This window comes from Mirounga angustirostris, unplaced genomic scaffold (genome assembly GCF_029215605.1).
Source record: "Mirounga angustirostris isolate CCGP_5_RB_7025 unplaced genomic scaffold, mMirAng1.0.hap1 SCAF_10, whole genome shotgun sequence".
NCBI classification, from domain to species: domain Eukaryota; kingdom Metazoa; phylum Chordata; class Mammalia; order Carnivora; family Phocidae; genus Mirounga; species Mirounga angustirostris.
Genome location: NW_026991718.1, coordinates 90075858 through 90099581, shown reverse-complemented (window position 1 = coordinate 90099581; position 23724 = coordinate 90075858). Strand labels below are relative to the sequence as shown.

General features: G+C 45.8%; 1 protein-coding gene and 1 pseudogene across 1 annotated transcript; one reads left to right on the top strand and one right to left on the bottom strand.

Moving 5' to 3' along the window:
• Nucleotides 1–14537: 14537 nt before the first annotated feature.
• LOC123841796 (cystatin-9-like) lies at nucleotides 14538–17652 on the bottom strand (annotated as a pseudogene).
• A 2847-nt stretch (nucleotides 17653–20499) lies between these two features.
• On the top strand, nucleotides 20500–23518 carry LOC123841833 (cystatin-9-like). The gene is made up of 3 exons (XM_054506713.1): nucleotides 20500–20743; nucleotides 22411–22520; nucleotides 23429–23518. The coding sequence occupies exons 1-3, from the start codon at nucleotides 20500–20502 to the stop codon at nucleotides 23516–23518; spliced, it is 444 nt and encodes a 147-aa protein (XP_054362688.1).
• Nucleotides 23519–23724: the final 206 nt, after the last annotated feature.

The following is a 23724-nucleotide window of genomic DNA, read 5'->3' as shown; positions in this document are numbered from 1 at the left end:
ATTGCTGGGTCATAGGGTAGCTCTATTTTTAAATTTTTGAGGAACCTCCACACTGTTTTCCAAAGTGGCTGTACCAACTTGCATTCCCACCAACAGTGTAAGAGGGTTCCCCTTTCTCCACAACCTCTCCAACATTTGTTGTTTCTTTTCCTGTCCATTCTTGCCATTCTAACTGGTGTAAGGTGGTATCTCAGTGTGGTTTTGATTTGGATTTCCCTGGTGGCTAATGATGATGAACATTTTTTCATGTGTCTGTTAGCCATTTGTATGTTTTCTTCAGAGAAGTGTCTTCATCTCTTCTGCCCACTTTTTGACTTGATTATTTGTTTTTTGGGTGTTGAGTTTGAGAAGTTCTTTATAGATCTTGGATACCAGCCCTTTATCTGTAGTGTCATTTGCAAATATCTTCTCCCATTCTGTGGGTTGCCTCTTTGTTTTGTTGACTGTTTCCTTTGCTGTGCAGAAGCTTTTTATCTTGATGAAGTCCCCAAAGTTCATTTTTGCTTTTGTTTCACTAGCTTTGGGAGATGTATCTTGAAAGAAATTGCTGTGGCCAATGTCAAAGAGGTTACTGCCTATGTTCTCCTCTAGAATTTTGATGGATTCCTGTCTCACACTGAGGTCTTTCATCCACTTTGAGTTTATCTTTGTGAATGGTGTTAGAGAATGGTCGAGTTTCATTCTTCTGCATGTGGCTGTCCAATTTTCCCAGCACCATTTATTGAAGAGACTGTCTTTTTTCCATTGCATGTTTTTTCCTGCTTTGTCAAAGATTATTTGACCATAGAGTTGAGGGTCTATATCTGGGTTCTCTATTCTGTTCCATTGGTCTGTATGTCTGTTTTTGTGCCAGTACCATGCTGTCTTGGTGATCACAGCTTTGTAATAGAGCTTGAAATCGGGCAGCGTGATGCCCCCAGCTTTGTTTTTCTTTTTCAACATTTCCTTGGCAATTCAGGGTCTTTTCTGATTCCATACAAATTTTAGGATTGTTTGTTCCAGCACTTTGAAAAATGTCATTGGACTTTTGATTGGGATGGCCTTGAAGGTATAGATTGCTCTGGGTAGCATAGACATTTTAACAATGTTTATTCTTCCGATCCATGAGTATGGAATATTTTTCCATCTTTTTGTGCCTTTTTCAATTTCTTTCATGAGTGTTTTGTAGTTCTTAGAGTATAGATCCTTTACCTCTTTGGTTGGGTTTATTCTGAGGTATCTTATGGTTTTTGGTGCTATTGTAAATGGAATCATTTCTCTTTCTACAGTTGCGTTGTTAGTGTATAAGAAAGCAACTGATTTCTGTGCATGGATTTTGTATCCTGCCACATGACTGAATTGCTGGATGAGTTCTAGTAATTTGGGGGTGGAGTCTTTTGGGTTTTGCACATAAAGTATCATGTCGTCTGCGAAAAGAGAGAGTTTGACTTCTTCTTTGCCCATTTGAATACCTTTTATTTCTTTTTGTTGTCTGATTGCTGTTGCTACGACTTCTAGTACTATGTTGAACAACAGTGGTGAGAGTGGGCACCTTGACGTGTTCCTGATCTTAAGGGAAAGGCTCTCACCTTTTCCCCATTGAGGATGATATTTGCTGTGGGTTTTTCATAGATGGATTTTATGAGCTTGAGGAATGTTCCCTCTATCCCTATACTCTGGAGAGTTTTAATCAGGAAAGGATGTTGTATGTTATCAAATGCTTTTTCTGCATCAATTGAGAGGACCATATGGTTCTTCTCCTTCCTCTTATTAATGTGTTCTATCACGTTAATTGATTTGCGAATGTTGAACTACCCTTGCATCCCGGGGATAAATCCCACTTGGTCGTGGTGGATGATCCTTTTAATGTATTGTTGGATCCTATTAGCTAGGATTTTGTTGAGGATTTTGGAATCCATATTCATCAGGGATATTGGTCTGAAATTCTCCTTTTTGATGGGGTCTTTGCCTGGCTTGGGGATTAAGGTAATGCTGGCCTCATAGAATGAGTTTGGAAGTTTTCCTTCTGTTTCTATTTTTTGAAACAGCTTCAGTAGAATAGGTATTATTTCTTCTTTGAATGTTTGGTAGAATTCCCCAGGGAATCCATCAGGCCCTGGATTATTGTTTTTGGGGAGGTTTTTGATCACTGCTTCAATCTCATTACTGGTTATTGGCCTATTCAGGTTGTCAATTTCTTCCTGTTTCAGTCTTGGCAGCTGATAGGTTTCCAGGAAGGCCTCCATTTCATCCAGATTGCTCAGTTTATTGGCATATAGTTATTGATAATAATTTCTAAGAGTTGTTTCTATTTCCTTGGTGTTAGTCATGATCTCTCCCCTTTCATTCATAATTTTATTAATTTGGGTCCTTTCTCTCTTCTTTTGGATAAGTCTGGCCAGTGGTTTATCAATCTTATTAATTCTTTCAAAGAACCAACTTCCAGTTTTGTTGATCTGATCTACTGTGTTTCTGGTTTCTAATTCATTGATTTCTGCTCTAATTTTAATTATTTCTCTTCTAATGCGTGGCTTAGGCAACGTTTGTTGCTTTTTCTCTAGTTCTTTAAGGTGTAGAGTTAGTTGGTGAATTCGGGATTTTTCTATTTTTTTGAGTGAGGCTTGGATGGCTATGTATTTCCCTCTTAGGACCACCTTTGCAGTATCCCATAGGTTTTGGACCGATGTGTTTTCATTCTCATTGATTTCCATGAATTGTTTAAGTTCTTCTTTGATTTCTTGGTTGACCCAAACATTCTTGAGCAGAGTGGTCTTTAGCTTCCAAGTGTTTGAATTTCTGCCAAATTTTTTCTTGTGATTGAGTTCCAGTTTTAGAGCATTGTGGTCTGAGAATATGCATGGAATAATCTCAATCTTTTGGTATCGGTTGAGACCTGATTTGTGACCCAGTATATGGTCTATTATGGAGAAAGTTCCATGTGCGCTCGAGAAGAATGAGTATTCTGTTGTTTTAGGGTGGAATGTTCTGTAAATATCTATGAGGTCCATCTGGTCCAATGGATCATTCAAAGCTCTTGTTTCCTTGTTGATTTTCTGCTTAGATGATCCGTCCATTGCTGAGAGTGGAGTATTGAGGTCTCCTACAATTAACGTATTGTTATCAATATGACTCTTTATTTTGGTTAACAGTTGGCTTATGTAGATGGCTGCTCCCATGTTGGGGGCATAGATATTTACAATTATTAGATCTTCTTGTTGGATAGACCCTTTAAGAATGATATAGTGTCCTCCTGTGTCTCTTATTACAGACTTTAGTTTAAAATCTAACTTGTCTGATATAAGAATTGCTACCCCAGCTTTCTTTTGAGGTCTGCTGGCATGGAAGATAGATCTCCATCCCTTCACTTTCAGTCTGGATGTATCTTTAGGTTCAAAATGAGTCTCTTGTAGACAGCATATGGATGGGTCCTGTCTTTTTATCCAATCTGCAACCCTGTGCCATTTTATGGGAGCATTTAGGTCATTCACATTGAGTAATTATTGAAAGATATGAATTAATTGTCATCATTTTGCCTGTGAAGATGTTATTTTTATAGATTGTCCCTGTAAATTTCTGTTGTAGATCACTCTTGGGGTCTTCTCCTTTTATAGAACCCCCCTTAATATTTCTTGCAGGGCCGGCTTGGTGGTCACATATTCTTTCAATTTCTGCCGGTCGTGGAAGATCTGCATCTCTCCATCCATTCTAAATGAAAGCCTTGCCGGATAAAGTATTCTTGGCTGCATGTTCTTGTCATTTAGTACCCTGAATATGCCTTGCCAGGCCTTTCTGGCTTGCCAGGTCTCTGTGGATAGGTCTGACGTTATTCTGATGTTCCTCCCTCTGTACATAAGGAATCTCTTCCCCCTAACTGCCCTTAAGATGCTTTCCTTGGTTCTAAAATTTGCAAGTTTTACTATTACATGCCGGGGTGTTGGCCTGTTTTCCTTGATCATAGGAGGGGTCCTCTCTGCCTCTAGGACTCGAATGTTTGTTTCATTCCCCAGATTAGGGAAGTTCTCAGCTACGATTTGCTCAAATACATCTTCTAGTCTTCTCTCTCTCTCCACTCCCTCCGGGATTCCAATGATTCTGACATTGGAACGCTTCATGGTGTCACTTATTTCTCTGATTCTATTTTCATGGATTCTGAGTTGTTTTATCCTGGCCTCCTCTCCCCCCCCCTTTTTTTTTTAAAGATTTTATTTATTTATTTGAGAGAGAGAGAATGAGAGACAGAGAGCATGAGAGGGAGGAGGGTCAGAGGGAGAAGCAGACTCCCTGCCGAGCAGGGAGCCCGATGCGGGACTCGATCCCAGGACTCCAGGATCATGACCTGAGCCGAAGGCGGTCGCTTAACCAACTGAGCCACCCAGGCGCCCCTCCTCTTTTCCCTTTTTATCTATTATACTGTCTTCCAGATCGCTTATTCTCTCTTCTGTCTCAATTACCCTAGATATCAGTTTATCTAGATTGGATTGGATCTCATTGATAGCATTTTTTTTATTCTTATGTTAATCCCCATATATTACATCATTAGTTTTAGATGAAGTGTTCCATGATTCATTGTTTGTGCATAACACCCAGTGCTCCATGCAGAATGTGCCCTCCTCAATACCCACCACCAGGCTAACCCATTCTCCCAACCCCCTCCCCTCTAGAACCCTGTTTGTTTTTCAGAGTCCATCGTCTCTCATGGTTCGTCTACCCCTCCGATTTCCCCACCTTCATTCTTCCCCTCCCGCTACCTTCTTCTTCTTCTTTTTTTTTTCTTAACATATATTGCATTATTTGTTTCATAGGTACAGATCTGAGATTCAACAGTCTTGCACAATTCACAGCACTTACCAGAGCACATACCCTCCCCACTGTCTATCACACAGTCACCCCATCCCTCCCACCCCACCCCCACTCCAGCAACCCTCAGTTTGTTTCCTGCGATTAAGAATTCCTCATATCAGTGAGGTCATATGATACATGTCTTTCTCTGTTTGACTTATTTCACTCAACATAATACCCTCCAGTTCCATCCACGTCGTTGCAAATGGCAAGATCTCATTCCTTTTGATGGCTGCATAATATTACATTGTATATATATACCACCTCTTATTTATCCAGTCATCTGTCGATGGACATCTTGGCTCTTTCCACAGTTTGGCTATTGTGGACATTGCTGCTATAAACATCGGGGTGCACGTACCCCTTCGGATCCCTACTTTTGTATCTTTGGGGTAAATACCCAGTAGTGCAATTGCTGGATCATATGGTAGCTCTATTTTCAACTTTTTGAGGAACCTCCATACAGTTTTCCAGAGTGGGTGCACCAGCTTGCACTCCCACCAACAGTGTAGGAGGGTTCCCCTTTCTCTGCATCCCCGCCAACATCTGTCGTTTCCTGACTTGTTAATTTTAGCCCTTCTGACTGGTGTGAGGTGGTATCTCATTGAGGTTTTGATTTGGATTTCCCTGATGCCGAGCGATATTGAGCACTTTTTCATGTGTCTGTTGGCCATTTGGATGTCTTCTTTGGAAAAATGTCTGTTCATGTCTTCTGCCCATTTCTTGATTGGATTCTTTGTTCTTTGGGTGTTGAGTTTGATGAGTTCTTTATAGATTTTGGATACTAGCCCTTTATCTGATGTGTCATTTGCAAATATCTTCTCCCATTCTGTCAGTTGTCTTTTGGTTTTGTTGACTGTTTCCTTTGCTTTGCAACAGCTTTTATCTTGATGAAGTCGCAATAGTTCATTTTTGCCCTTGCTTCCCTTGCCTTTGGCGATGTTTCTAGGAAGAAGTTGCCGCAGCTGAGGTCAAAGAGGTTGCTGCCTGTGTTCTGCTTTAGGATGTTGATGGACTCCTGTCTCACATTGAGGTCTTTCAACCATTTGGAGTCTATTTTTGTGTGTGGTGTAAGGAAATGGTCCACTTTCATTCTTCTGCATGTGGCTATCCAATTTTCCCAACATTTGTTGAAGAGACTGTCTTTGTTCCATTGGACATTCTTTCCTGCTTTGTCGAAGATGAGTTGACCATAGAGTTGAGGGTCCATTTCTGGGCTCTCTATTCTGTTCCATTGATCTATGTGTCTGTTTTTGTGCCAGTACCATGCTGTCTTGATGATGACAGCTTTGTAATAGAGTTGGAAGCCCGGAATTGTGATGCCACCGGCTTTGCTTTTCTTTTTCAACATTCCTCTGGCTGCGGGGTCTTTTTCTGGTTCCATACAAATTTTAGGATTATTTGTTCCATTTCTTTGAAAAAAGTGGATGGTATTTTGATGGGGATTGCATTGAATGTGTAGATTGTTCTAGGTACCATTGATATCTTCACAATATTTGTTCTTCCAATCCATGAGCATGGAACATTTTTCCATTTCTTTGTGTCTTCCTCAATTTCTTTCATGAGTATTTTATAGTTTTCTGAGTAAAGATCCTTTGTCTCTTTGGTTAGATTTATTCCTAGGTATCTTATGGTTTTGGGTGCAATTGTAAATGGGATCGACTCCTTAATTTCTCTTTCTTCTGTCTTGTTGTTGGTGTATAGGAATGCCACTGACTTCTGCGCATTGATTTTATATCCTGCCACTTGACTGAATTCCTGTATGAGTTCTAGCAATTTTGGGGTGGAGTCTTCTGGGTTTTCCACATAAAGTATCATATCATCTGCAAAGAGTGAGAGTTTGACTTCTTCTTTGTCAATTTGGATGCCTTTGATTTCTTTTTGTTGTCTGATTGCTGTGGCTAGGACTTCCAATACTATGTTGAATAGCAGTGGTGATAGTGGACATCCCTGCCGCGTTCCTGACCTTAGGGGGAAAGCTCTCAGTTTTTCCCCATTGAGAATGATATTCGCTGTAGGTTTTTCATAGATGGCTTTTATGATATTGAGGTATGTACCCTCTATCCCTATACTCTGAAGAGTTTTGATCAAGAAAGGATGCTGTACTTTGTCAAAAGCTTTTTCTGCATCTATTGAGAGGATCATATGATTCTTGTTCTTTCTTTGGTTAATGTATTGTATCACAATGATTGATTTGTGGATATTGAACCAACCTTGCAGCCCAGGGATAAATCCCACTTGGTCGTGGTGAATAATCCTTTTAATGTACTGTTGGATCCTATTGGCTAGTATTTTGGTGAGAATTTTTGCATCCATGTTCATCAGGGATATTGGTCTGTAATTCTCCTTTTTGATGGGTTCTTTGTCTGGTTTGGGGATCAAGGTAATGCTGGCTTCATAAAATGAGTTTGGAAGTTTTCCTTCCATTTCTATTTTTTGGAACAGTTTCAGAAGAATAGGTATTAATTCTTCTTGAAATGTTTGGTAGAATTCCCCTGGGAAGCCATCTGGCCCTGGGCTTTTGTTTTTTGGGAGATTTTTGATGACTGCTTCAATTTCCTTAGTGGTTATAGGTCTGTTCAGGTTTTCTCTTTCATCCTGGTTCAGTTTTGGTAGTTGATACATCTCTAGGAATGCATCCATCTCTTCCAGGTTATCTAATTTGCTGGCATAGAGTTGCTCATAATATGTTCTTACAATTGTTTGTATTTCTTTGGTGTTGGTTGTTTTCTCTCCTCTTTCATTCATGATTTTTTTGATTTGGGTCTTTTCTCTTCTCTTTTTGATAAGTCTGGCCAGGGGTTTATCAATCTTGTTAATTCTTTCAAAGAACCAGCTCCTAGTTTCGTTGATCTGTTCTACTGTTCTTTTAGTCTCTATTTCATTGATTTCTGCTCTGATCTTTATGATTTCTCTTCTCCTGCTGGGTTTAGGCTTTATTTGCTGTTCTTTCTCCAGTTCCTTTAGGTGGAGGGTTAGGTTGTGTACTTGAGACCTTTCTTGTTTCTTGAGAAAGGCTTGCATTGCTATATACTTTCCTCTTAGGCCTGCCTTTGCTGCATCCCAAAGATTTTGAACAGTTGTGTTTTCATTTTCATTGGTGTCCATGAATATTTTTAATTCTTCTTTAATTTCCTGGTTGACCCATTCATTCTTTAGTAGGATGCTCTTTAGCCTCCATGTATTTGAGTTCTTTCTGACTTTCCTCTTGTGATTGAGTTCTAGTTTCAAAGCATTGTGGTCTGAAAATAGGCAGGGAATGATCCCAATCTTTTGGTACTGGTTGAGACCTGATTTATGACCTAGGATGTGATCTATTCTGGAGAATGTTCCATGGGCACTAGAGAAGAATGTGTATTCCGTTGCTTTGGGGTGGAATATTCTGAATATGTCTGTGAAGTCCATTTGGTCCAGTGTGTCATTTAAAGTCTTTATTTCCTTGTTGATCTTTTGCTTAGACGATCTGTCCATTTTAGTGAGGGGGGTGTTAACGTACCCCACTATTATTGTATTTATGTCGATGTGTTTCTTTGCTTTTGTTATTAATTGCCTTATATAATTGGCTGCTCCCATGTTAGGGGCATAGATATTTACAATTGTTAGATCTTCTTGTTGGATAGATCCTTTATGTAAGATATAGTGTCCTTCCTCATCTCTTATTACAGTCTTTGGTTTAAAATCTAATTTGTCTGATATAAGGATTGCCACCCCAGCTTTCTTTTGGTGTCCATTAGCATGGTAAATGGTTTTCCACCCCCTTTCAATCTGGGGGTGTCTTTGGTTCTAAAATGAGTCTCTTGCAGACAGCATATTGATGGGTCTTGTTTTTTAATCCAGTCTGTTAGCCTGTGTCTTTTGATTGGGGCATTCATCCCATTTACATTCACAGTAACTATTGAAAGATAGCAATTTAGTGCCATTGTATTGCCTGTAAGGTGACTGTTACCGTATATTGTCTGTGTTCCTTTCTGGTCTATGTTGCTTTTAGGCTCTCTCGTTGCTTAGAGGACCCCTTTCAAGATTTCCTGTAGGGCTGGTTTTGTGTTTGCAAATTCCTTTAGTTTTTGTTTGTCCTGGAAGCTTTTTATCTCTCCTTCAATTTTCAATGACAGCCTAGCTGGACATAGTATTCTTGGCTGCATATTTTTCTCATTTAGTGCTCTGCTTATAGCCTGCCAGTCCTTTCTGGCCTGCCAGGTCTCTGTGGATAGGTCTGTTGCCAATCTAATGTTTCTACCCTTGTAGGTTACATATCTCTTCTCCTGAGCTGCTTTCAGGATTTTCTCTTTGTCTATGAGACTCGTAAGTTTTACTATTAGATGTCGGGGTGTTGACCTGTTTTTATTGATTTTGAGAGGGGTTCTCTGTGCTTCCTGGATTTTCATGCCTGTTTCTTTCCCCAAATTAGGGAAGTTCTCTGCTATAATTTGCTCCATTATACCTTCTGCCCCTCTCTCTCTTTCTTCTTCTTCTGGGATCCCAATTATTCTAATGTTGTTTCGTCTTATGGTATCGCTTATCTCTCGAATTCTGCCCTCGTGATCCAGTAGTTGTTTATCTCTCTTTTTCTCAGCTTCTTTATTTTCCATCATTTCATCTTCTATATTACTGATTCTCTCTTCTGCCTCATTTATTCTAGCACTTAGCGCCCCCATTTTTGATTGCACCTCATTAATAGCCTTTTTGATTTCTACTTGTTTGGATTTTAGCTCTTTTTCTTCTCCAGAAATGGTTTCTCTAATAACTTCCATATTTTTTTCAAGCCCAGCTAGTATCTTTAAAGTGATGATTCTTAACTCTAGATCTGACATCGTACTAATGTCCGTATTGAGTAGGTCCCTGGCAGTCGGTACTACCTCTTGTTCTTTTTGTTGAGGTGATTTTTTCCGTCTTGTCATTTTTTGCAGAGGAGAATAGATTAATGAGAGAACAAAATGCTAGCAGAGTAACCACGTCCCCAGAAAAATATACTCTAAACAAATCAGAAAAGACCTGAAGCAGTGGGATAAGAAAGGGAAAGAGAGAAAAAAGAAAAAGAAAAAAAAGAAAAAGATAAAGATAAAGATAAAAACAAAAACAAACGAAACAAAACAAGAACAACAACAACAAAAAACAGAATGTGATCAAATATGATCAGGCTGGTATATAGATCAGTGCCACACACTAGATTTGGGGTGTATTTTGGTCTTTTAGAAGAAAGTGCCTCCCAAAATTTTAAAGAAAGAAAAACTTATATATGTACAAAAATAAGGGTTGATATGATGAAGGGATGGAATATGATTGTAAAGATGGAAATTATAAAAAATTTTATAAATGGAATTGATAAGAAGTTGTTTGAAAAAAGAAAGAAGAGGATTTAAAAAAAGAAAAAGAAAAAGAAAAAAAAAGGGAGAGGATGTGATCAGGCAGGGGAATAGAAAACACCATATACTAGAGATTTAGGATATATTTTAATCTGTTAGAAGAAACTATCTCAAAATTTTAAAGAGAGAACAACTTATATATATAAGCCAAAAATATGGGTAACTACTATGAAGGGATAGAATATGACTCTAAAAATGAAAAATAAAGATGTTATTTTTAAAAAAAGGGATTGATAAGATGTTGGTTGAAAAAGGGAAAAAGAGAATTTCAAAAAGAAATAAAAAGACAAAAAGACAGTTCAAAAATATTAACTTTAAAAGACTAAAGAATCATGGTAAAAAAGCCGTGAATTCTATGTGCAGTATTCCCCTAGCGCTGAAGTTCTGCCATTCTCATTGATCGGTAAACTTGGTCTTGGCTGGCTGTTCTCGCTGATCTTCTGGGGAGGGGCCTGTTGCCGTGGTTTCCAAATGTCTCTGCCGGAGGCGGAATTGCCCCGCCCTTGCCCCCTCCCGGCTAAGTAATCTGCTTGGGTTTGCTCTCCGGGGCTTTTGTTCCCTGCAATCTTTCCGTACAGCTTTGGAGGCAGAGAGTGAAAATGGCGGCCTCCCAAGCTCCGCCCCGGAGGAGCCGAGAACTCGGGGCCCCGCTCCTCAGTGAGCCCCCAGAGAAAAGCCGTCAGTCACTCCCGTCTCCCCGGTCTCCGGCCGCACTCCGTGCTCGCCCGGCCTGTGACCGCGCGTTTCTATCTCTGGCACCCGACCCCGTGTGGAGTCTCCAAACCCAGCAGATCCCTGCGGTGCACTCCCGCGTGGCTCCTCCCGGGGGAGGAAGGTGAGTCTCACTGGATTTGCCACTTGCTGGGTCCCTGCTGGAGGAGCAGGGGCCTGACTGTGCCGCGGATCATGGTTTATGGCAACCCCGAGCTGAGAGCCTGTGCCTGGGCTCTGCCTCTGCATCCGGCTTCCCCGCTCTGATACCTGGGAGCTCTTCCGCACTCAGGCACCCCCAGTCTTCCTGTGACCCCGAGGGTCCTGAGACCACACTGTCCTGGAGGCTTCCACCCCCCGCTTAGCCACCAGAGTGACGTCCCTCAGCGGAGCAGACTTTTAAAAGTTCCAATTTTGTGCTTCGCGGCTCTATCACTTGCCACAAGCGGCCGACGGAGGCCCCTCCCCGCCATCTATCCTCCCGAATATCGCCTTGGATTCAGTTCTCCGCACGTCCTACCTTCCAGAAAGTGGTCGCTTTTCTGATGAGAGAGTTGTTGCTATTCTTTTCTTCGATCTCCTGTTGAGTTTGTAGGTGTTCAGAATGGTTTGATCCCTATCCAGCTGAATTCCTGAGAGGAGACGAAATCCAGGTCTCCTACTCCTCCGCCATCTTGCTCTGCCCCCTTGATAGCATTTTTAAGTTCTGCCAATTCCCCTTTTATTTCTGCCCTTAGAGACTCTATGTTGCCATTAATTGATTTCCCCATTCTAGCCATTGTCTTCACAATTGCTAACCTGAATTCCATCTCCGACATCTTGGTTATATCTGCATCCATTTGTAAATCTGCAGCATAAGTCATAATCTCTGAGCCTTTTCTGTTTTGGGGGCTCCTCCTCCTAGTCATTCTGTTCATGGGTGTTTGAGGGAATGTATAGAGTCGAAATTATTGGCCAGAACCCAAGCAAGATGCACCTGTTTTCTTGGGACCTTAGGGTTGCTGGCCTCTTGTTTTCCCAGCCTGTCTTCTGCGGGAGGGGCCTGCTGCGCTGTTATTCAGGCAACCCTGTTTGGGCGGAGTTGCCCTGCGCCCCTGTGGAGGGGGATGGGCTCAGTGGGAATCAGTCTTTGGGGCTTTTGTTCTCTGGGCCTTTCCCTGGCGGCTTTCCGCATGTCTTCTGCAAGTCAGAGCAGAAGAGACCATTTCCAACCCTCTGCCTCAGAGCAGAGAGACCTCAGTCTGTTCTTCAGTGAGCTCTCCAGGCCACACTGTCTCCGTTTCTGTCTGTGCTGCTATAAACTGAAGCGTCCTGGGTTGTGTGCCCCTCTGCAGTGCTCCCAGTCCTGCCTCCAGGTCGGGGCACATCTCTGCCCTTTGTGCTTCTAAAACCGCCAGCCGCTCCCAATTTGCGGGCGTGCGACTCTGCCGCTTGGGGTTTCCACTCCCCAGGGGTTGCAGTTCACAGGCGCGACCCCGGCGCACCGGGTTTCCATCTCAGAGGCTGCAGTTCATGTGCGCGTGACCGTCACTCCGGTTTCTGTCTGGGGGGGGCCTGCGATTCACGTGTGCGCGACCCCTCTGGTCTGGTTTTCCACCCCGGGCGCTGCCCTAAAGTTCTTTCCCAACGCTACTAGTCTGCGAGTCTGTGCCCCCTCCACAGCGTGCGAGGCTGTCACTCACCGGCGGTGTAGGATCCCCATGTCCAGGCACCCTCCCGCCTCCATTTATCCTCTGGTATCTGCCTGCAGAATCACGGCTCTCCGCTTAGTACCTCAAAACCAACTGCCTGCGATATTCTGTTTGTAGAGATCCAGATCTTCTTACATCTCAGGCTGGTTTCGTGGGTGCTCAGAGTAGTCTGATAGATATGCAGCTCAATTCCGGGGACAAGTTGAAATAGAGTCCCCTACTCCTCCGCCATCTTTCCCCCCTCCCTCAAAACCCCAACTTTCTGTAGATTTCCATGGGAAGGGGGAGGGGTGGAACCATTAACAAAGCCCCACAAGTGTGATCTGAGGCAGGATTTAGTGAGTCCTTACCAGGAGCCATGATTTGATACCCGCCTTGTGGGCTCTGCTTTCCCAGCCCCAGGAAGTAAGGTGAGCCCACAAAAGGGCCTGGACAGGTCCCCCCACCATTGGGCAGAACATACAGGAGACCCTCTCCTGGAGCTACCTTCTGGGACTTCAGTAGAATTAGTGGGGTTGACTATGGAAAACATGCTGGGATCACATTGGGTTAAGAGTGCCCTTTATGCTTCCTTCTGCTGATTGAGGCACAACTTGGGACAGACCAGTGTGGGAGTAGACAGGAGGTTGGATGGTGGGAGGGTCTTCAGAAATATCCTGAAGTCTGGGACCAGGCAGGATGGCTATGGGACAAGAGCACAGCTATGTCCATGCTTAGTGATGCTCAGCTGTCAGGGAGGATACCCACCCCTAGGGTCTCCCCATGGCTCTGCCTGGAATCCTGGGAAGCCCATCCAGGTCTCTATGGAGAATGAGCCCTAAAGATATCTAACACCACATGTCTGCTCTAAGTCCCCAAGGAGACCCTGTGATGCAAATTGGGGGGTGCAAGTAGTTCATTTGGGAGATGGTCACAGAGGCACAAAGGGGAAGGCAGACAGAGGAGGGAGAAAGTCAACGTGGCTGTTGTTATGGGTCACTGAGCAGCCATGGGTTTTGTCCTACTGGAATGTGTGAGAACCCTGTGGATCTTCCCTCTGACAACCTCTGTGGAGCTGGGAGACTGTCGCCATCCTACCTGGGGTTGGAGTGTCGTCCTTGAGCCCTATGTCTCTCCAATGAGGTGTGCTGACTCTGCAGATGGAGTGCCACTTGCACAGAGAAAGCCCTGAGCAGAACTTGGGGGAGGTGCAGATCTTGAGGAGGAATGGGAAGTGTTAGGTACTGGGTGGTCCAACTGCATGGACACCAGAGGGATGGCTGGTTGGAAGAGGGGAACCATGACCCCAGACCAAGCGCTGCCCCTGTCTGTATGTATAAATATAGTCTGACTGGAACACAACACTCTTATTTGTGTTCGTATTGTCTATGGTACTTTCAAGGCAACATTAGGGAGTTGAGAACAGGCCATATGGCCCGAAAAGGCCAAAATAGTTACACCTACAGAAAAAGTTTGCCAAGTCCTCTTTTAGAAGATTCCCAAAACAAGGGCCACACGTGCCCTGAGGACATGAGGGCTTGTCTGGGTCTATCTTGCATTCTGAGTGCTCTGCTGGGTCATGGTCATTGTACCTCTGTGAGCCCAGAAACAGAAGCACCTGGGCTTCCAGGTTGGGCCACCTGGAAGATGACCCTGGAGGTCTGAGAGGGAAGAGAACCCATCCTGGGCCCACCTGACTTCCCTGTTAAGATGAGTCCTTCACTTACCCAGCCCCTCTGTCTGGAACCAATGCCACACAAAGCTTCTTGAAATGCTAATGTTTAATGATCTATTCTACAGGATGAAAATGGACAATGAAGAATTTCCATAATGCCTTGGAGTGAGACCCAGACAGAGAACAGAGACACAGACAGAGAACAAACAGAGCCTGGTGTTGCACAGCCACTGAAGAGACACCTACAGAGAAACATTGGATCCAGGAGAACAGTCAGAGCCAGGCAGGGTATAGTATCATTCAATGGAAGCCCTCCAAGCAGGTCTTGTGCAAGAGATAGAAGGTTGTTTCCCAGCACAGTACCAATGGTGAAGAAGCAGTTGAAAGTCTGAGGGGACAAGCACAGGGATGGAGGGTGGGTGGAGAGTAGTGGGAAACAATCCAACTCTGAACACAGCACACATCCTAAACACCCATCCTGGGGTGACAGGCACCTGGGGAGGCAGGCTGTGGCCCTCAGGTGCAGCCCCACCTGAATCCTGCTCGCTCTGGACCTGGGACCTTGTCCTGACCTCAGGGGCTTCTGTGCCAATTCCTCATCCTTAGCCCTGTGGTTTCCAGGGCAACACTTAGGCTGACCCAGTGTGACCTATGCCCTAGCACAGCATTGGGGTGCTCTCTCCCAGGGGGTGCTATCTCACTCAGAGGAACCCCTCACCCTAAGTGGGGTGGCCCAGAGTTGGGGTTCACCTTGACCTTTTCCCCTGGGGCAACAGCTTATAAATCATTGGGACCCAGGTCAGGGCATGAGAGGGAGGGCAATGGGCTGCTCCTCAACCCTCATAACCTCAGGCTCTCAACAGAGCCAGCAAAACCTCAAAAGAGCCACAGGGGCAAAAGTGATGTTGTCCACCCCAACATGCTCCTTCTCCTGAAGGCAGGAAGAGAGGTGGATAAAGCTCAGAGAAGGGGCATCCTGTCTCAGCCTCAGGAGACCTAGACCCTCATGGCCAGGAGCAATCTGACACTGGTGTAGCCTGGGAGCCAGGCAGCTGGAATGAGGTGAGTGGGCAGAGTTAGTTCCCAGATTGACCAGGGGCTACAAGTGCACCCTGAGGATGGCCTGTCCCTGTCTGGCTGGGCTCCTACTGCAGCACCAGCAGTGAGCAAGGTAGGGCCTGCAGCTCCCTCACTCGTCTGTGTCCCTAGGAATGGCTTCACCTCCCTGTCTGTCCCAAACTGCAGCCTCAGCTCTGTGACCCGAGGGATCTGCTGTGTGTCTTACATCGTTCAGCTCTGAGCTTTCTTGAAAGGGACAGTTGTCAATGTCTTCGTCAAATTTCCCACATTTGGTTCTGCGAAGCTCCAGCTCCATGGAGAACGCCAGGTCGTCTTCTATCTGTGGTACATGGAGACATTACAGTGGGAACACCTGTCTTGGTTCTATTAAGAGCTGCTAGTGTAGATCCACACAGTGTAGGGAGAGTCCCAAACACTCCTCCCCGTAGGGAGCTCGACCTGGAACAGCTTGCTGGGGGTAAAGCCAAGCTTGGGGAATTCAAGCAAAGAGGCCTGCGTTTGCTGTGAGACCCAGGGTAAATGCAGGCCTGGGAACACACCATTCATACATCACACCCTAAAGCCCCATGTCCGCAAGTGCCCCAGGGAGACCCAGCCTGACTTCCAGCATGCTTCTGAAGCTACAACAGCACTCCCCAGGGTTAGGTGCTGAGTGCTTAGGAAGGTGTTTGCTCTGCAAGATTTTGCTGAGTAATGCCAGCCCCAGAGTGGGAGACTCTTCTACAGCCCCATTGTGACACCTTTCACCTGCCTGAGGACAGGAAGATGCCCTGCAGTGCTGCTGGAACACTCACATGTGCACACATGCGTACACACACACACACAATGATACCTCTTGTCCTATTACAAAGTGCCTTCTAAAATTTTTTGTACTCTTCTCCACCCCATTCTACTTCATTCCATCCATACCCCTACTCCACCCTCCACTACTCCCCCACCCCAAACTCAGTGTGAGTGCATATCTAGAGAGCCCAGAGCAGAGGTCCAGCCTGAGAGAGCTCAGGCAGCAGACCCAGACGGGACCTGGCCCGGCAGTGTTCACAGAGGCTGGAGTTCCATGCAGGGTGGAGCTCTCACTGTCCTTTCCTCAGACTCTCAGGGCAGAGGTCCAAAGGGAGAGAGGAATGCCCTGGGCCCCCAACACAAGCACACTCACACATACACACTAGGACGCACATATACACACTCACACACACACATACACCTGCTCACTGACACACTCACTTACACCCACACCTACACACACAAACAGACACATTCACATTAACACAAAATGGGTGTGCTTACACATGTGCTCACACTTTCACAATACTATACATGCTCACTGACACACCCTCACCTACACCCACAGCCACTCACGGACACATACTCACTCAAAACCTCATACTTACAATATACACTCTCACACTCATTGATACACTCAAACACACTCATACACACACTCATTCATGGACATATACCCACTCATAACTACTCATACTCACCTTTACACACACCTCTACACACACACACACACACTTACACACACCTACCTGTACACAAATGACTAGACCTGCTCCTGATGTAGCCCATGTGAAAATAGCATTCCTGGATGCATTCTGTAGACACTCCCATTACAAGGACAATGCTCTGGGAAGAGTGTAGAGTAACATCTATTCCCTTAGGTGGAGACCATAGGGAAGAGACCAGAGAAGCTCTGCTCTGGATGAAGAAGAATCCTCACTCCCTGGATTCTCAAGCCACCTCTCTCTATGTCTGTTCCTCTGTTTGTTAATGATCTTTTTGTATTTGTTTTCTTAGAGTATTTCCCCAACTGATCTCCTCTTTGGGCCTTTTCTTGCTCAGGATCTTTATCACCTCATAGTCCAGATTTTGAAGTATTAGTCATTAAATAATGTCATAAAATGATGAAGATTGAAAATATGTCTTACATGTGAATGGACCCTGACTAGGGTGTTTAATTTCCAAATTATTTCTTCTATAAAACTAACACTAACTGGACAGTTGTATTTTCACTGTATTTTATGGACTTCAGATGGTGAACAAGATCCCCTAGCCTTGACTATAGCAAGTGCAGGTCATTATGTCAAAAAATATGGTTACCTACCTGCTCCTTCCAGGAATTTAGGATGCGCACCAGTCTGTAGGCCTTCATGTCCTTGCTCTGCAGGTTGAATATGTGTAAGGCATACTCCACAGTGGCAGGGAAATGACTTTCCATATCACTGTCTTTCTCCTCTTGGGAATTCCATCTGTGAATAACTAGGAGCTGGAAAACTAAGAGAAGCAGGAGCATGGCCCAGGGCAGGGCCCACCTACACTGCCAGTGTGTCATAATTGCAGGGGTCTGGGCACACATGGCCTTTGCCCTTCCCAGCTCAGGGTCCTACCCAAGTGTCCCTTAGGCATTGTTCCAATTCACTGGCTCCAAAATAACTCTTGCTTCCAGGCCTCCTCTGTTATTACACTCTGTTCCTTCAATCTGTTACTCTGCCTTCTCCATCCAAATCTGCAAAATGTGTCTGCTCTCCAAGGGAGAGGACCAGCCCCAGGCAGGGTGGGTTGGTAAGAACCGCAATGTGAGGGAGGGGGTCCCCTGTAGCTGAGTCCCAGCCACAACCCCTCCATCACCACCTCACTGGTGAGATATATCATTTGGAGGCCCCAGTATCAGAGGCTAAAACAAGGACACAAGACTAAGAGGTAGAAGTGGAAGATGACTCCAGGACACAACAGTAGGGTGAGGGCCACTGAGATAAGGACAGAGTTGAAAAGGAAGAATTGCCAAGAGCCAGCCTTGTGGGAGATGGAAAGCAACCTCCATAGAGAAAATGCATTGTCATCAGAAGGACCAAAGGTTTTGAACACTTGACAGGTCCAGGTGACTCTGTCCCCCTTGGGTCGCAGCCCCCTTGAGTAGTGGAGCAGACCAGGTTCACTGACTCTTGGGATGATATCATGTTAGAGGAGTACAGGGGTGGGAGCCCAGGGTTGGGAGGGGGACTGTCCAATGCACACAGGGACCTACCTCAGCTGCCTAAAGTTCCTGCCCTGTGTGGGAGCCTCAGCATGACCCCCCACATTCCTGAAGAAAATAAGAATACTTCCATGACATAGAAACATATATGGCAGCATAAAGCTATAGGATAATTTTGAAGGGGGAAAATAACACCAAGTGACCTGTTTCAAGGATAGAGGGGCTTCCAGGATGGGTGAACAGGTACAGAGCATTTCTGGAAAGGGGAGTGATTGAGATTGGGGCTTATCAGAAGATAAAGCAATTGCTTAATGTCTGGAGAAGCCAATATAGATAGAATCATCATAAATATAAGAACTGAAAACAATTTTTAAGAACAATTACATTGGACATTTACACAATGTGAATTCAAAATTCTTAAGTGAAACAATATAGAAGAAGCAATTTAATACCTGGGAACTTTGCTTACAAAGAAGGAATAATCAGGCATAAAAATAAATACATAGAAAAGAAATACACAATACAACACTTATCACAATAACTGAAAATAGAAAAACATGAATCAATCAATTCTTGGGCATTGATTAAATGTGAGAATGAGTTTTGAGAGGCCCCATTCCTGGGAAGAATGCCAGCTCTGAGGACCTTTGTGCAGTGAGGACAGGCTGTCAGCTTCAAAGCAGTCTTCTCTCTGTCTGTAGGTTCATCTGGTCACTGATGCCTGGGAGGTCTACAAACCCTGCACTAGACATGGAGTTCTGACCCCTTCCCTGACCCAGTGTGGCTCCCACACGCCATCCTCAGCCCCAGACCTTACCTTACACTTGAGTGACTTCTCCTGGTGATTTAGCTGCATCCCCCACCCCCACCTTCAGGGACTCACTCTGAACTGTGCTCCTCAACATGTGGTCCAGAGACTAGGACCATCAGCATCCCCTGGGAGCAGGTGAAGTCCCTGGGAGGAGGTGAAGATGCAAACTTTCCAGGGCTGCCTGACTGACTGGGTCAGAATTCTGGCTGGGGAAAGGCCCAGGGCTCTGGGTGTCCACAGGCCTTTCAGGGCATTCTGGTCCCCCTGAGTTCACAAGTAGTGGCAGACAAATGCTGAAGCCTTTCACAAGCACAGAGCTGAAGCCTCATTTGGAAAGATGTGCTCTTTAGTCCTTCCAGAGCCCCATCTGCTGCTCCAGATGGAGGCTGTGAGGGTCCCTCTCTAGAACCCAGACTCTGCACACAGGAATTGTGTCCACTGAGCCTTGAGGACCTTCACCACGAGAGGGCACTGATGCTCACCTAATGGTCACAGCTCAGCCATCCCTGGGAGCTCACTGGCTTTGTTCTGTGTCTGTTTCTCCCTCACTCCACCCTCCCTCTTCTAGAGCAAACTCCTACAAAGGGATCTATAGGCCCAGTGTGTGTCAAGGCTCACCCCTGCTGCAACACCTTTGGAGCGCATGTGCTTGCATCATCCAGCCAGGCCCCAGGCTGAGCACATGGCAGCACATCCAGGGGCCAAGAAGTCCAAAGGGAGATGCAGTGAGCTCAGCTGGAAGCTTCTGGTTCCAGGACCCTGAATTCCCCTGGCCTGGCATCATCCCAGGAGCCAGTGAGCCTTCTCTGCTCTACTACTCAAGGGGGGCTGGGGAGCTGAGGGGGACACAGACACTTGTACTCATCAAGACCTCAGTGCTTCTTTCTTCCAAAGATACCCATTTTCTCTGTGCAGGTTGCCTCTGTCTCCCCCAAATTTGGCTCTTGATCACTCGTCCTTTTTGGCTCTGTCCTTATCTCAGTGGCCCTCCCCCTACTGCTAAGTCCTGGGGTCACCTTCCACTTCCACCTCTTGCTCTTGTGTCCTTGTTTCAGCCTCTGATTCTGGGGCATCCAAATAATATCTCTGCCCAGCGAAGAGCTGAGAGGGATGTTGTGGCAGGGACTCAGCTACAGGGGACCCCTCCCTCCCATTGCTGGTTCTTTCCAACCCACCCTGCCTGGGCTTGTTCCTGTCTCTGGATAGGAGGCAATTATGCAGCTTGGAATGGGGAGGCAGGGTGATGTGTGGGAAGGGACAATGTGTGATAGCAGGGAGGATATACAGAGGAGGAGTTGTTCTGAAGCTATTATACTGGACCAATGCCCAGAGAGGCTCAGGTAGGAGCCTGAGCTGGGAAGGCAAAGGCCATGGTTGCCCAGATTCCTGCAGCCATGCTGCACTGGCAGTTCAGATGGGCTCTGCCCTGGGCCTTTCTCCTGCTACTACTAAGTTCTCAACTCCTGGTGACTCACAGCTGGAGATCCCAAGAGAAGGGGGACAATAATGAACAAAGGGACATGGAACGTCATTTCCCTGCCACTGTGGAGTATGCCTTACACATATTCAACCTACAGAGCAAGGACTCAATGGCCCACAGGCTGGTGCGCATCCTGAATTCCTGGAAGGAACAGGTAGGTGACCACATCTTCCTGCCTGATGACCTGCACTTGCTATAAAGTCAGGGTTTTGGGAGGAGGGGTCTTATTGAGGGATCTTGTTCACCATCTGAAGTCCATAAAACAGGGAAAATACAACCTGTCCAGTTAGATTCAGTTTTATAAAATAAAAATTTGGAAATTTAAATACCTCAGACAACATCTACTCTCATATAAGGTGTATTTTCAATCTTCATCATTTTATAACATTAATGATGAATGACCTCAAAATATAACCTATGAGGTGATAAAGATCCTGACCAAGGAAAAGATCCACAGATGAGATCCGTTGAGGAAATATTCTAAGGAACAAATACAAGGAGATGATTAGAAAACAGAGAGCAGACACTGAGAGAGAGGGAGGGAGCAGGGCTTGAGGGTCAGGGCAGTAAGGATTCTCCTTCATCCAGAGTAGCCTCTGTGACCTCTGGGCCTCTTCTCTGGGCTCCTCCCTGTGGTCTCCACCTACGGGGATGGATGCTATTCTATACTCTTCCCAGACCATGGTTCTCAATATCCTAGAGCATTGTCCTTGTAATGGAGTGTCTACAGATGCACATGGGCTGCATCAGGAGCATATATGGCCATGTGTGTTTGGGGGGTGAGAGGGTGTAGGTATGACTGTGTCAATGAGTATGTGTGTGTATGTGAAAGTGTGAGTTGAGTGAGTGTGTATTAGTGGGTGAGTGAGTTTGTGTTAGTATGTGTGCAAGTGTGAGTGTGTAGGAGTGAGTGTGTGAAAGTGTGTATATGTGTGTCTGAGTGTATGTCTGTGAGTGTGTGTGCATGTGTGCACGTGTTAGGGCCTGGGCCATTCCTTTCTCTCCCTCTGGACCTCTGCCCTGAGACCCTGAGGGAAGGGCAGTGGGAGCTCCACCCTGCAGAGAGCTCCAGCCTCTGTGACCACTGCTGGGTCACATCCTGGCTGGTTCTGCTGCCTAAGCTCTCTCTGAGTTCTGCTCTGGGCTCCTAGATCTGCACTCACACTGAGTTAGGGTGTGGGGAGTAATGGAGGGTGGAGTGGGGGATATAGGATCGAATGAAGTAGACAGAGTGGAGAAGAGTATAGAAAATTCCAGCTGCACTTTGTAATAGGACAAGAGGTATCCAGAAGCCATAGTTGGTGTATGTATGTGTGTGTGTGTGTGTGTGCGCGTGCGTGTGCGCGCTCATGTGCTCAGTGTTCCAGCAACATGCAGGACATTTTCCTGTTCTCGGGCAGGTGAAAGGTGTGCCAGTGGAGTCATAAATGAGTCTCCTACTCTGGGGCTGACATTACTCAGCAAAACCCTTGCAGAGCCAACACCTTCCCAGGCACTTGGCACCTGTCTCCTGAGAGTGCGTTGTAGCTTCAGAAGCATGATGGAAGTCAGGTTGGGTCTCCCTGGCGTATCTGGGGACATAATGCTGCAAGGTGTGATATATGAATGGTGTGTGACTCAGCCGACATCTATCCCTGGCCTCAACAACCTCAGGGTTCTTTGCTCTGAATTCCCCAAGTTGGCTTTACCCCCAGCAAGCTGACCAAGCTCCCTGTGTGGAGGAGTGTTTGGGGCTCTCCCCACATTGCATGGATCTACACTAGTAGTTGCTCAAGCTAACCAAGAGGTGGGTTGAGACTGTAACGTCTCCATGTACCACAGATAGAAGACATCCTGACATTCTCCATGGAGATAAAGCTTCGCAGAACTGAATGTGAGAAATTTGATGAAGACATTGACAACTGTCCCTTTCAAGAAAGTCCAGAGCTGAACAATGTAAGACACACAGCAGATCCCTTGGGTCACACAGCTGAGGATGCAGCTTGGGACAGATGTGGAGGTGAAGCAAATGACAGTGCCATTCTTAGGGACACAGACGAGTGAGGGAGCTGCAGATGCTGCCATGTCTACTGCTGGTGCTGCAGTAGGAACCCAAGTGGGCCAGCCAGCCCCAAGTTCCCCTTGTAGTCTCCTGACCAATCTGAGAACCAAGTCTGCCCACTCACCCCATTCCAGCTGCCTGTGCCCTGGGCCACACTGATATCAGATTGGTCCTGGCAATGAGTGTCCAGGTCTCCTGGGGCTGAGACAGGATTCTCTTCTCTGAGCTTTATCCACTTCCCTTCCTGACCTCCAGGAATAGGGGCATGTTAAGGTGGCCTACAGTACCTTTGCCTCACTGACTATTTTGGAGTTCCCCTTGGTTCTGTCAACAGTCTGAAGGGGTGGGGGTTAAGGAAGGGCTTACTGCCTTTTCTCCTATGTCCTGACCTGGGTCCCATCTCCTGGGAACTACCATCTCCTGGTACAAGGGAAAATGTCAATGTGAACCCCAGCTCTAGGGCAAGCCCACCTTGACCAGAGGCTCCTCTGAGTTAGCACTCACCAGTAAAGAGCACCCCAGTGCTGCATTAGGGGCTTGGGTCACACTGAGTCAGCCTGAGTGTTCCCCTAGAGACCACAAGCCAAGGTAGGGAGTATGACACAGGTGCCCCTGAGGTCAGGACAAGGTCCTAGGTCCAGAATATGAAGACCTTGGATGGGGGTACATCAGAGGACCACAGCCTGCATCCCTAGCTGCTCACCTTGGGGTGGGTGGTTGGGATGTGTGCTGTATTTAAAGCTGGAGCCGCTGATTTCCAGTATTCTCTACCCACCCTCCATTCTTGTGCTTGTTCCCTCAGACCATCACCTGCTTCTTCACCATCAGCACTGAGCCCTGGAGGACAAAGTTTGAACTCCTGAACAAGACCTGCTTGGAGGGCTTCCTTTGACTGAGGCCATCCCCACCTGGCCTCTAGCTGTTCTTCTTCTGGACACCAGCATTTCTATGTAGGTGACAACACCAGGTTGTTCTCTTGCAAGTGTCCGGGTCTCACTTCCAGGCATTATGGAAATTCCTCACTGTCCAATTTTTTCATGTAGAATATATCATTAAATATCTGCATTTCAAGAAGCTTTGTGTGGCATGGTTCCAGAG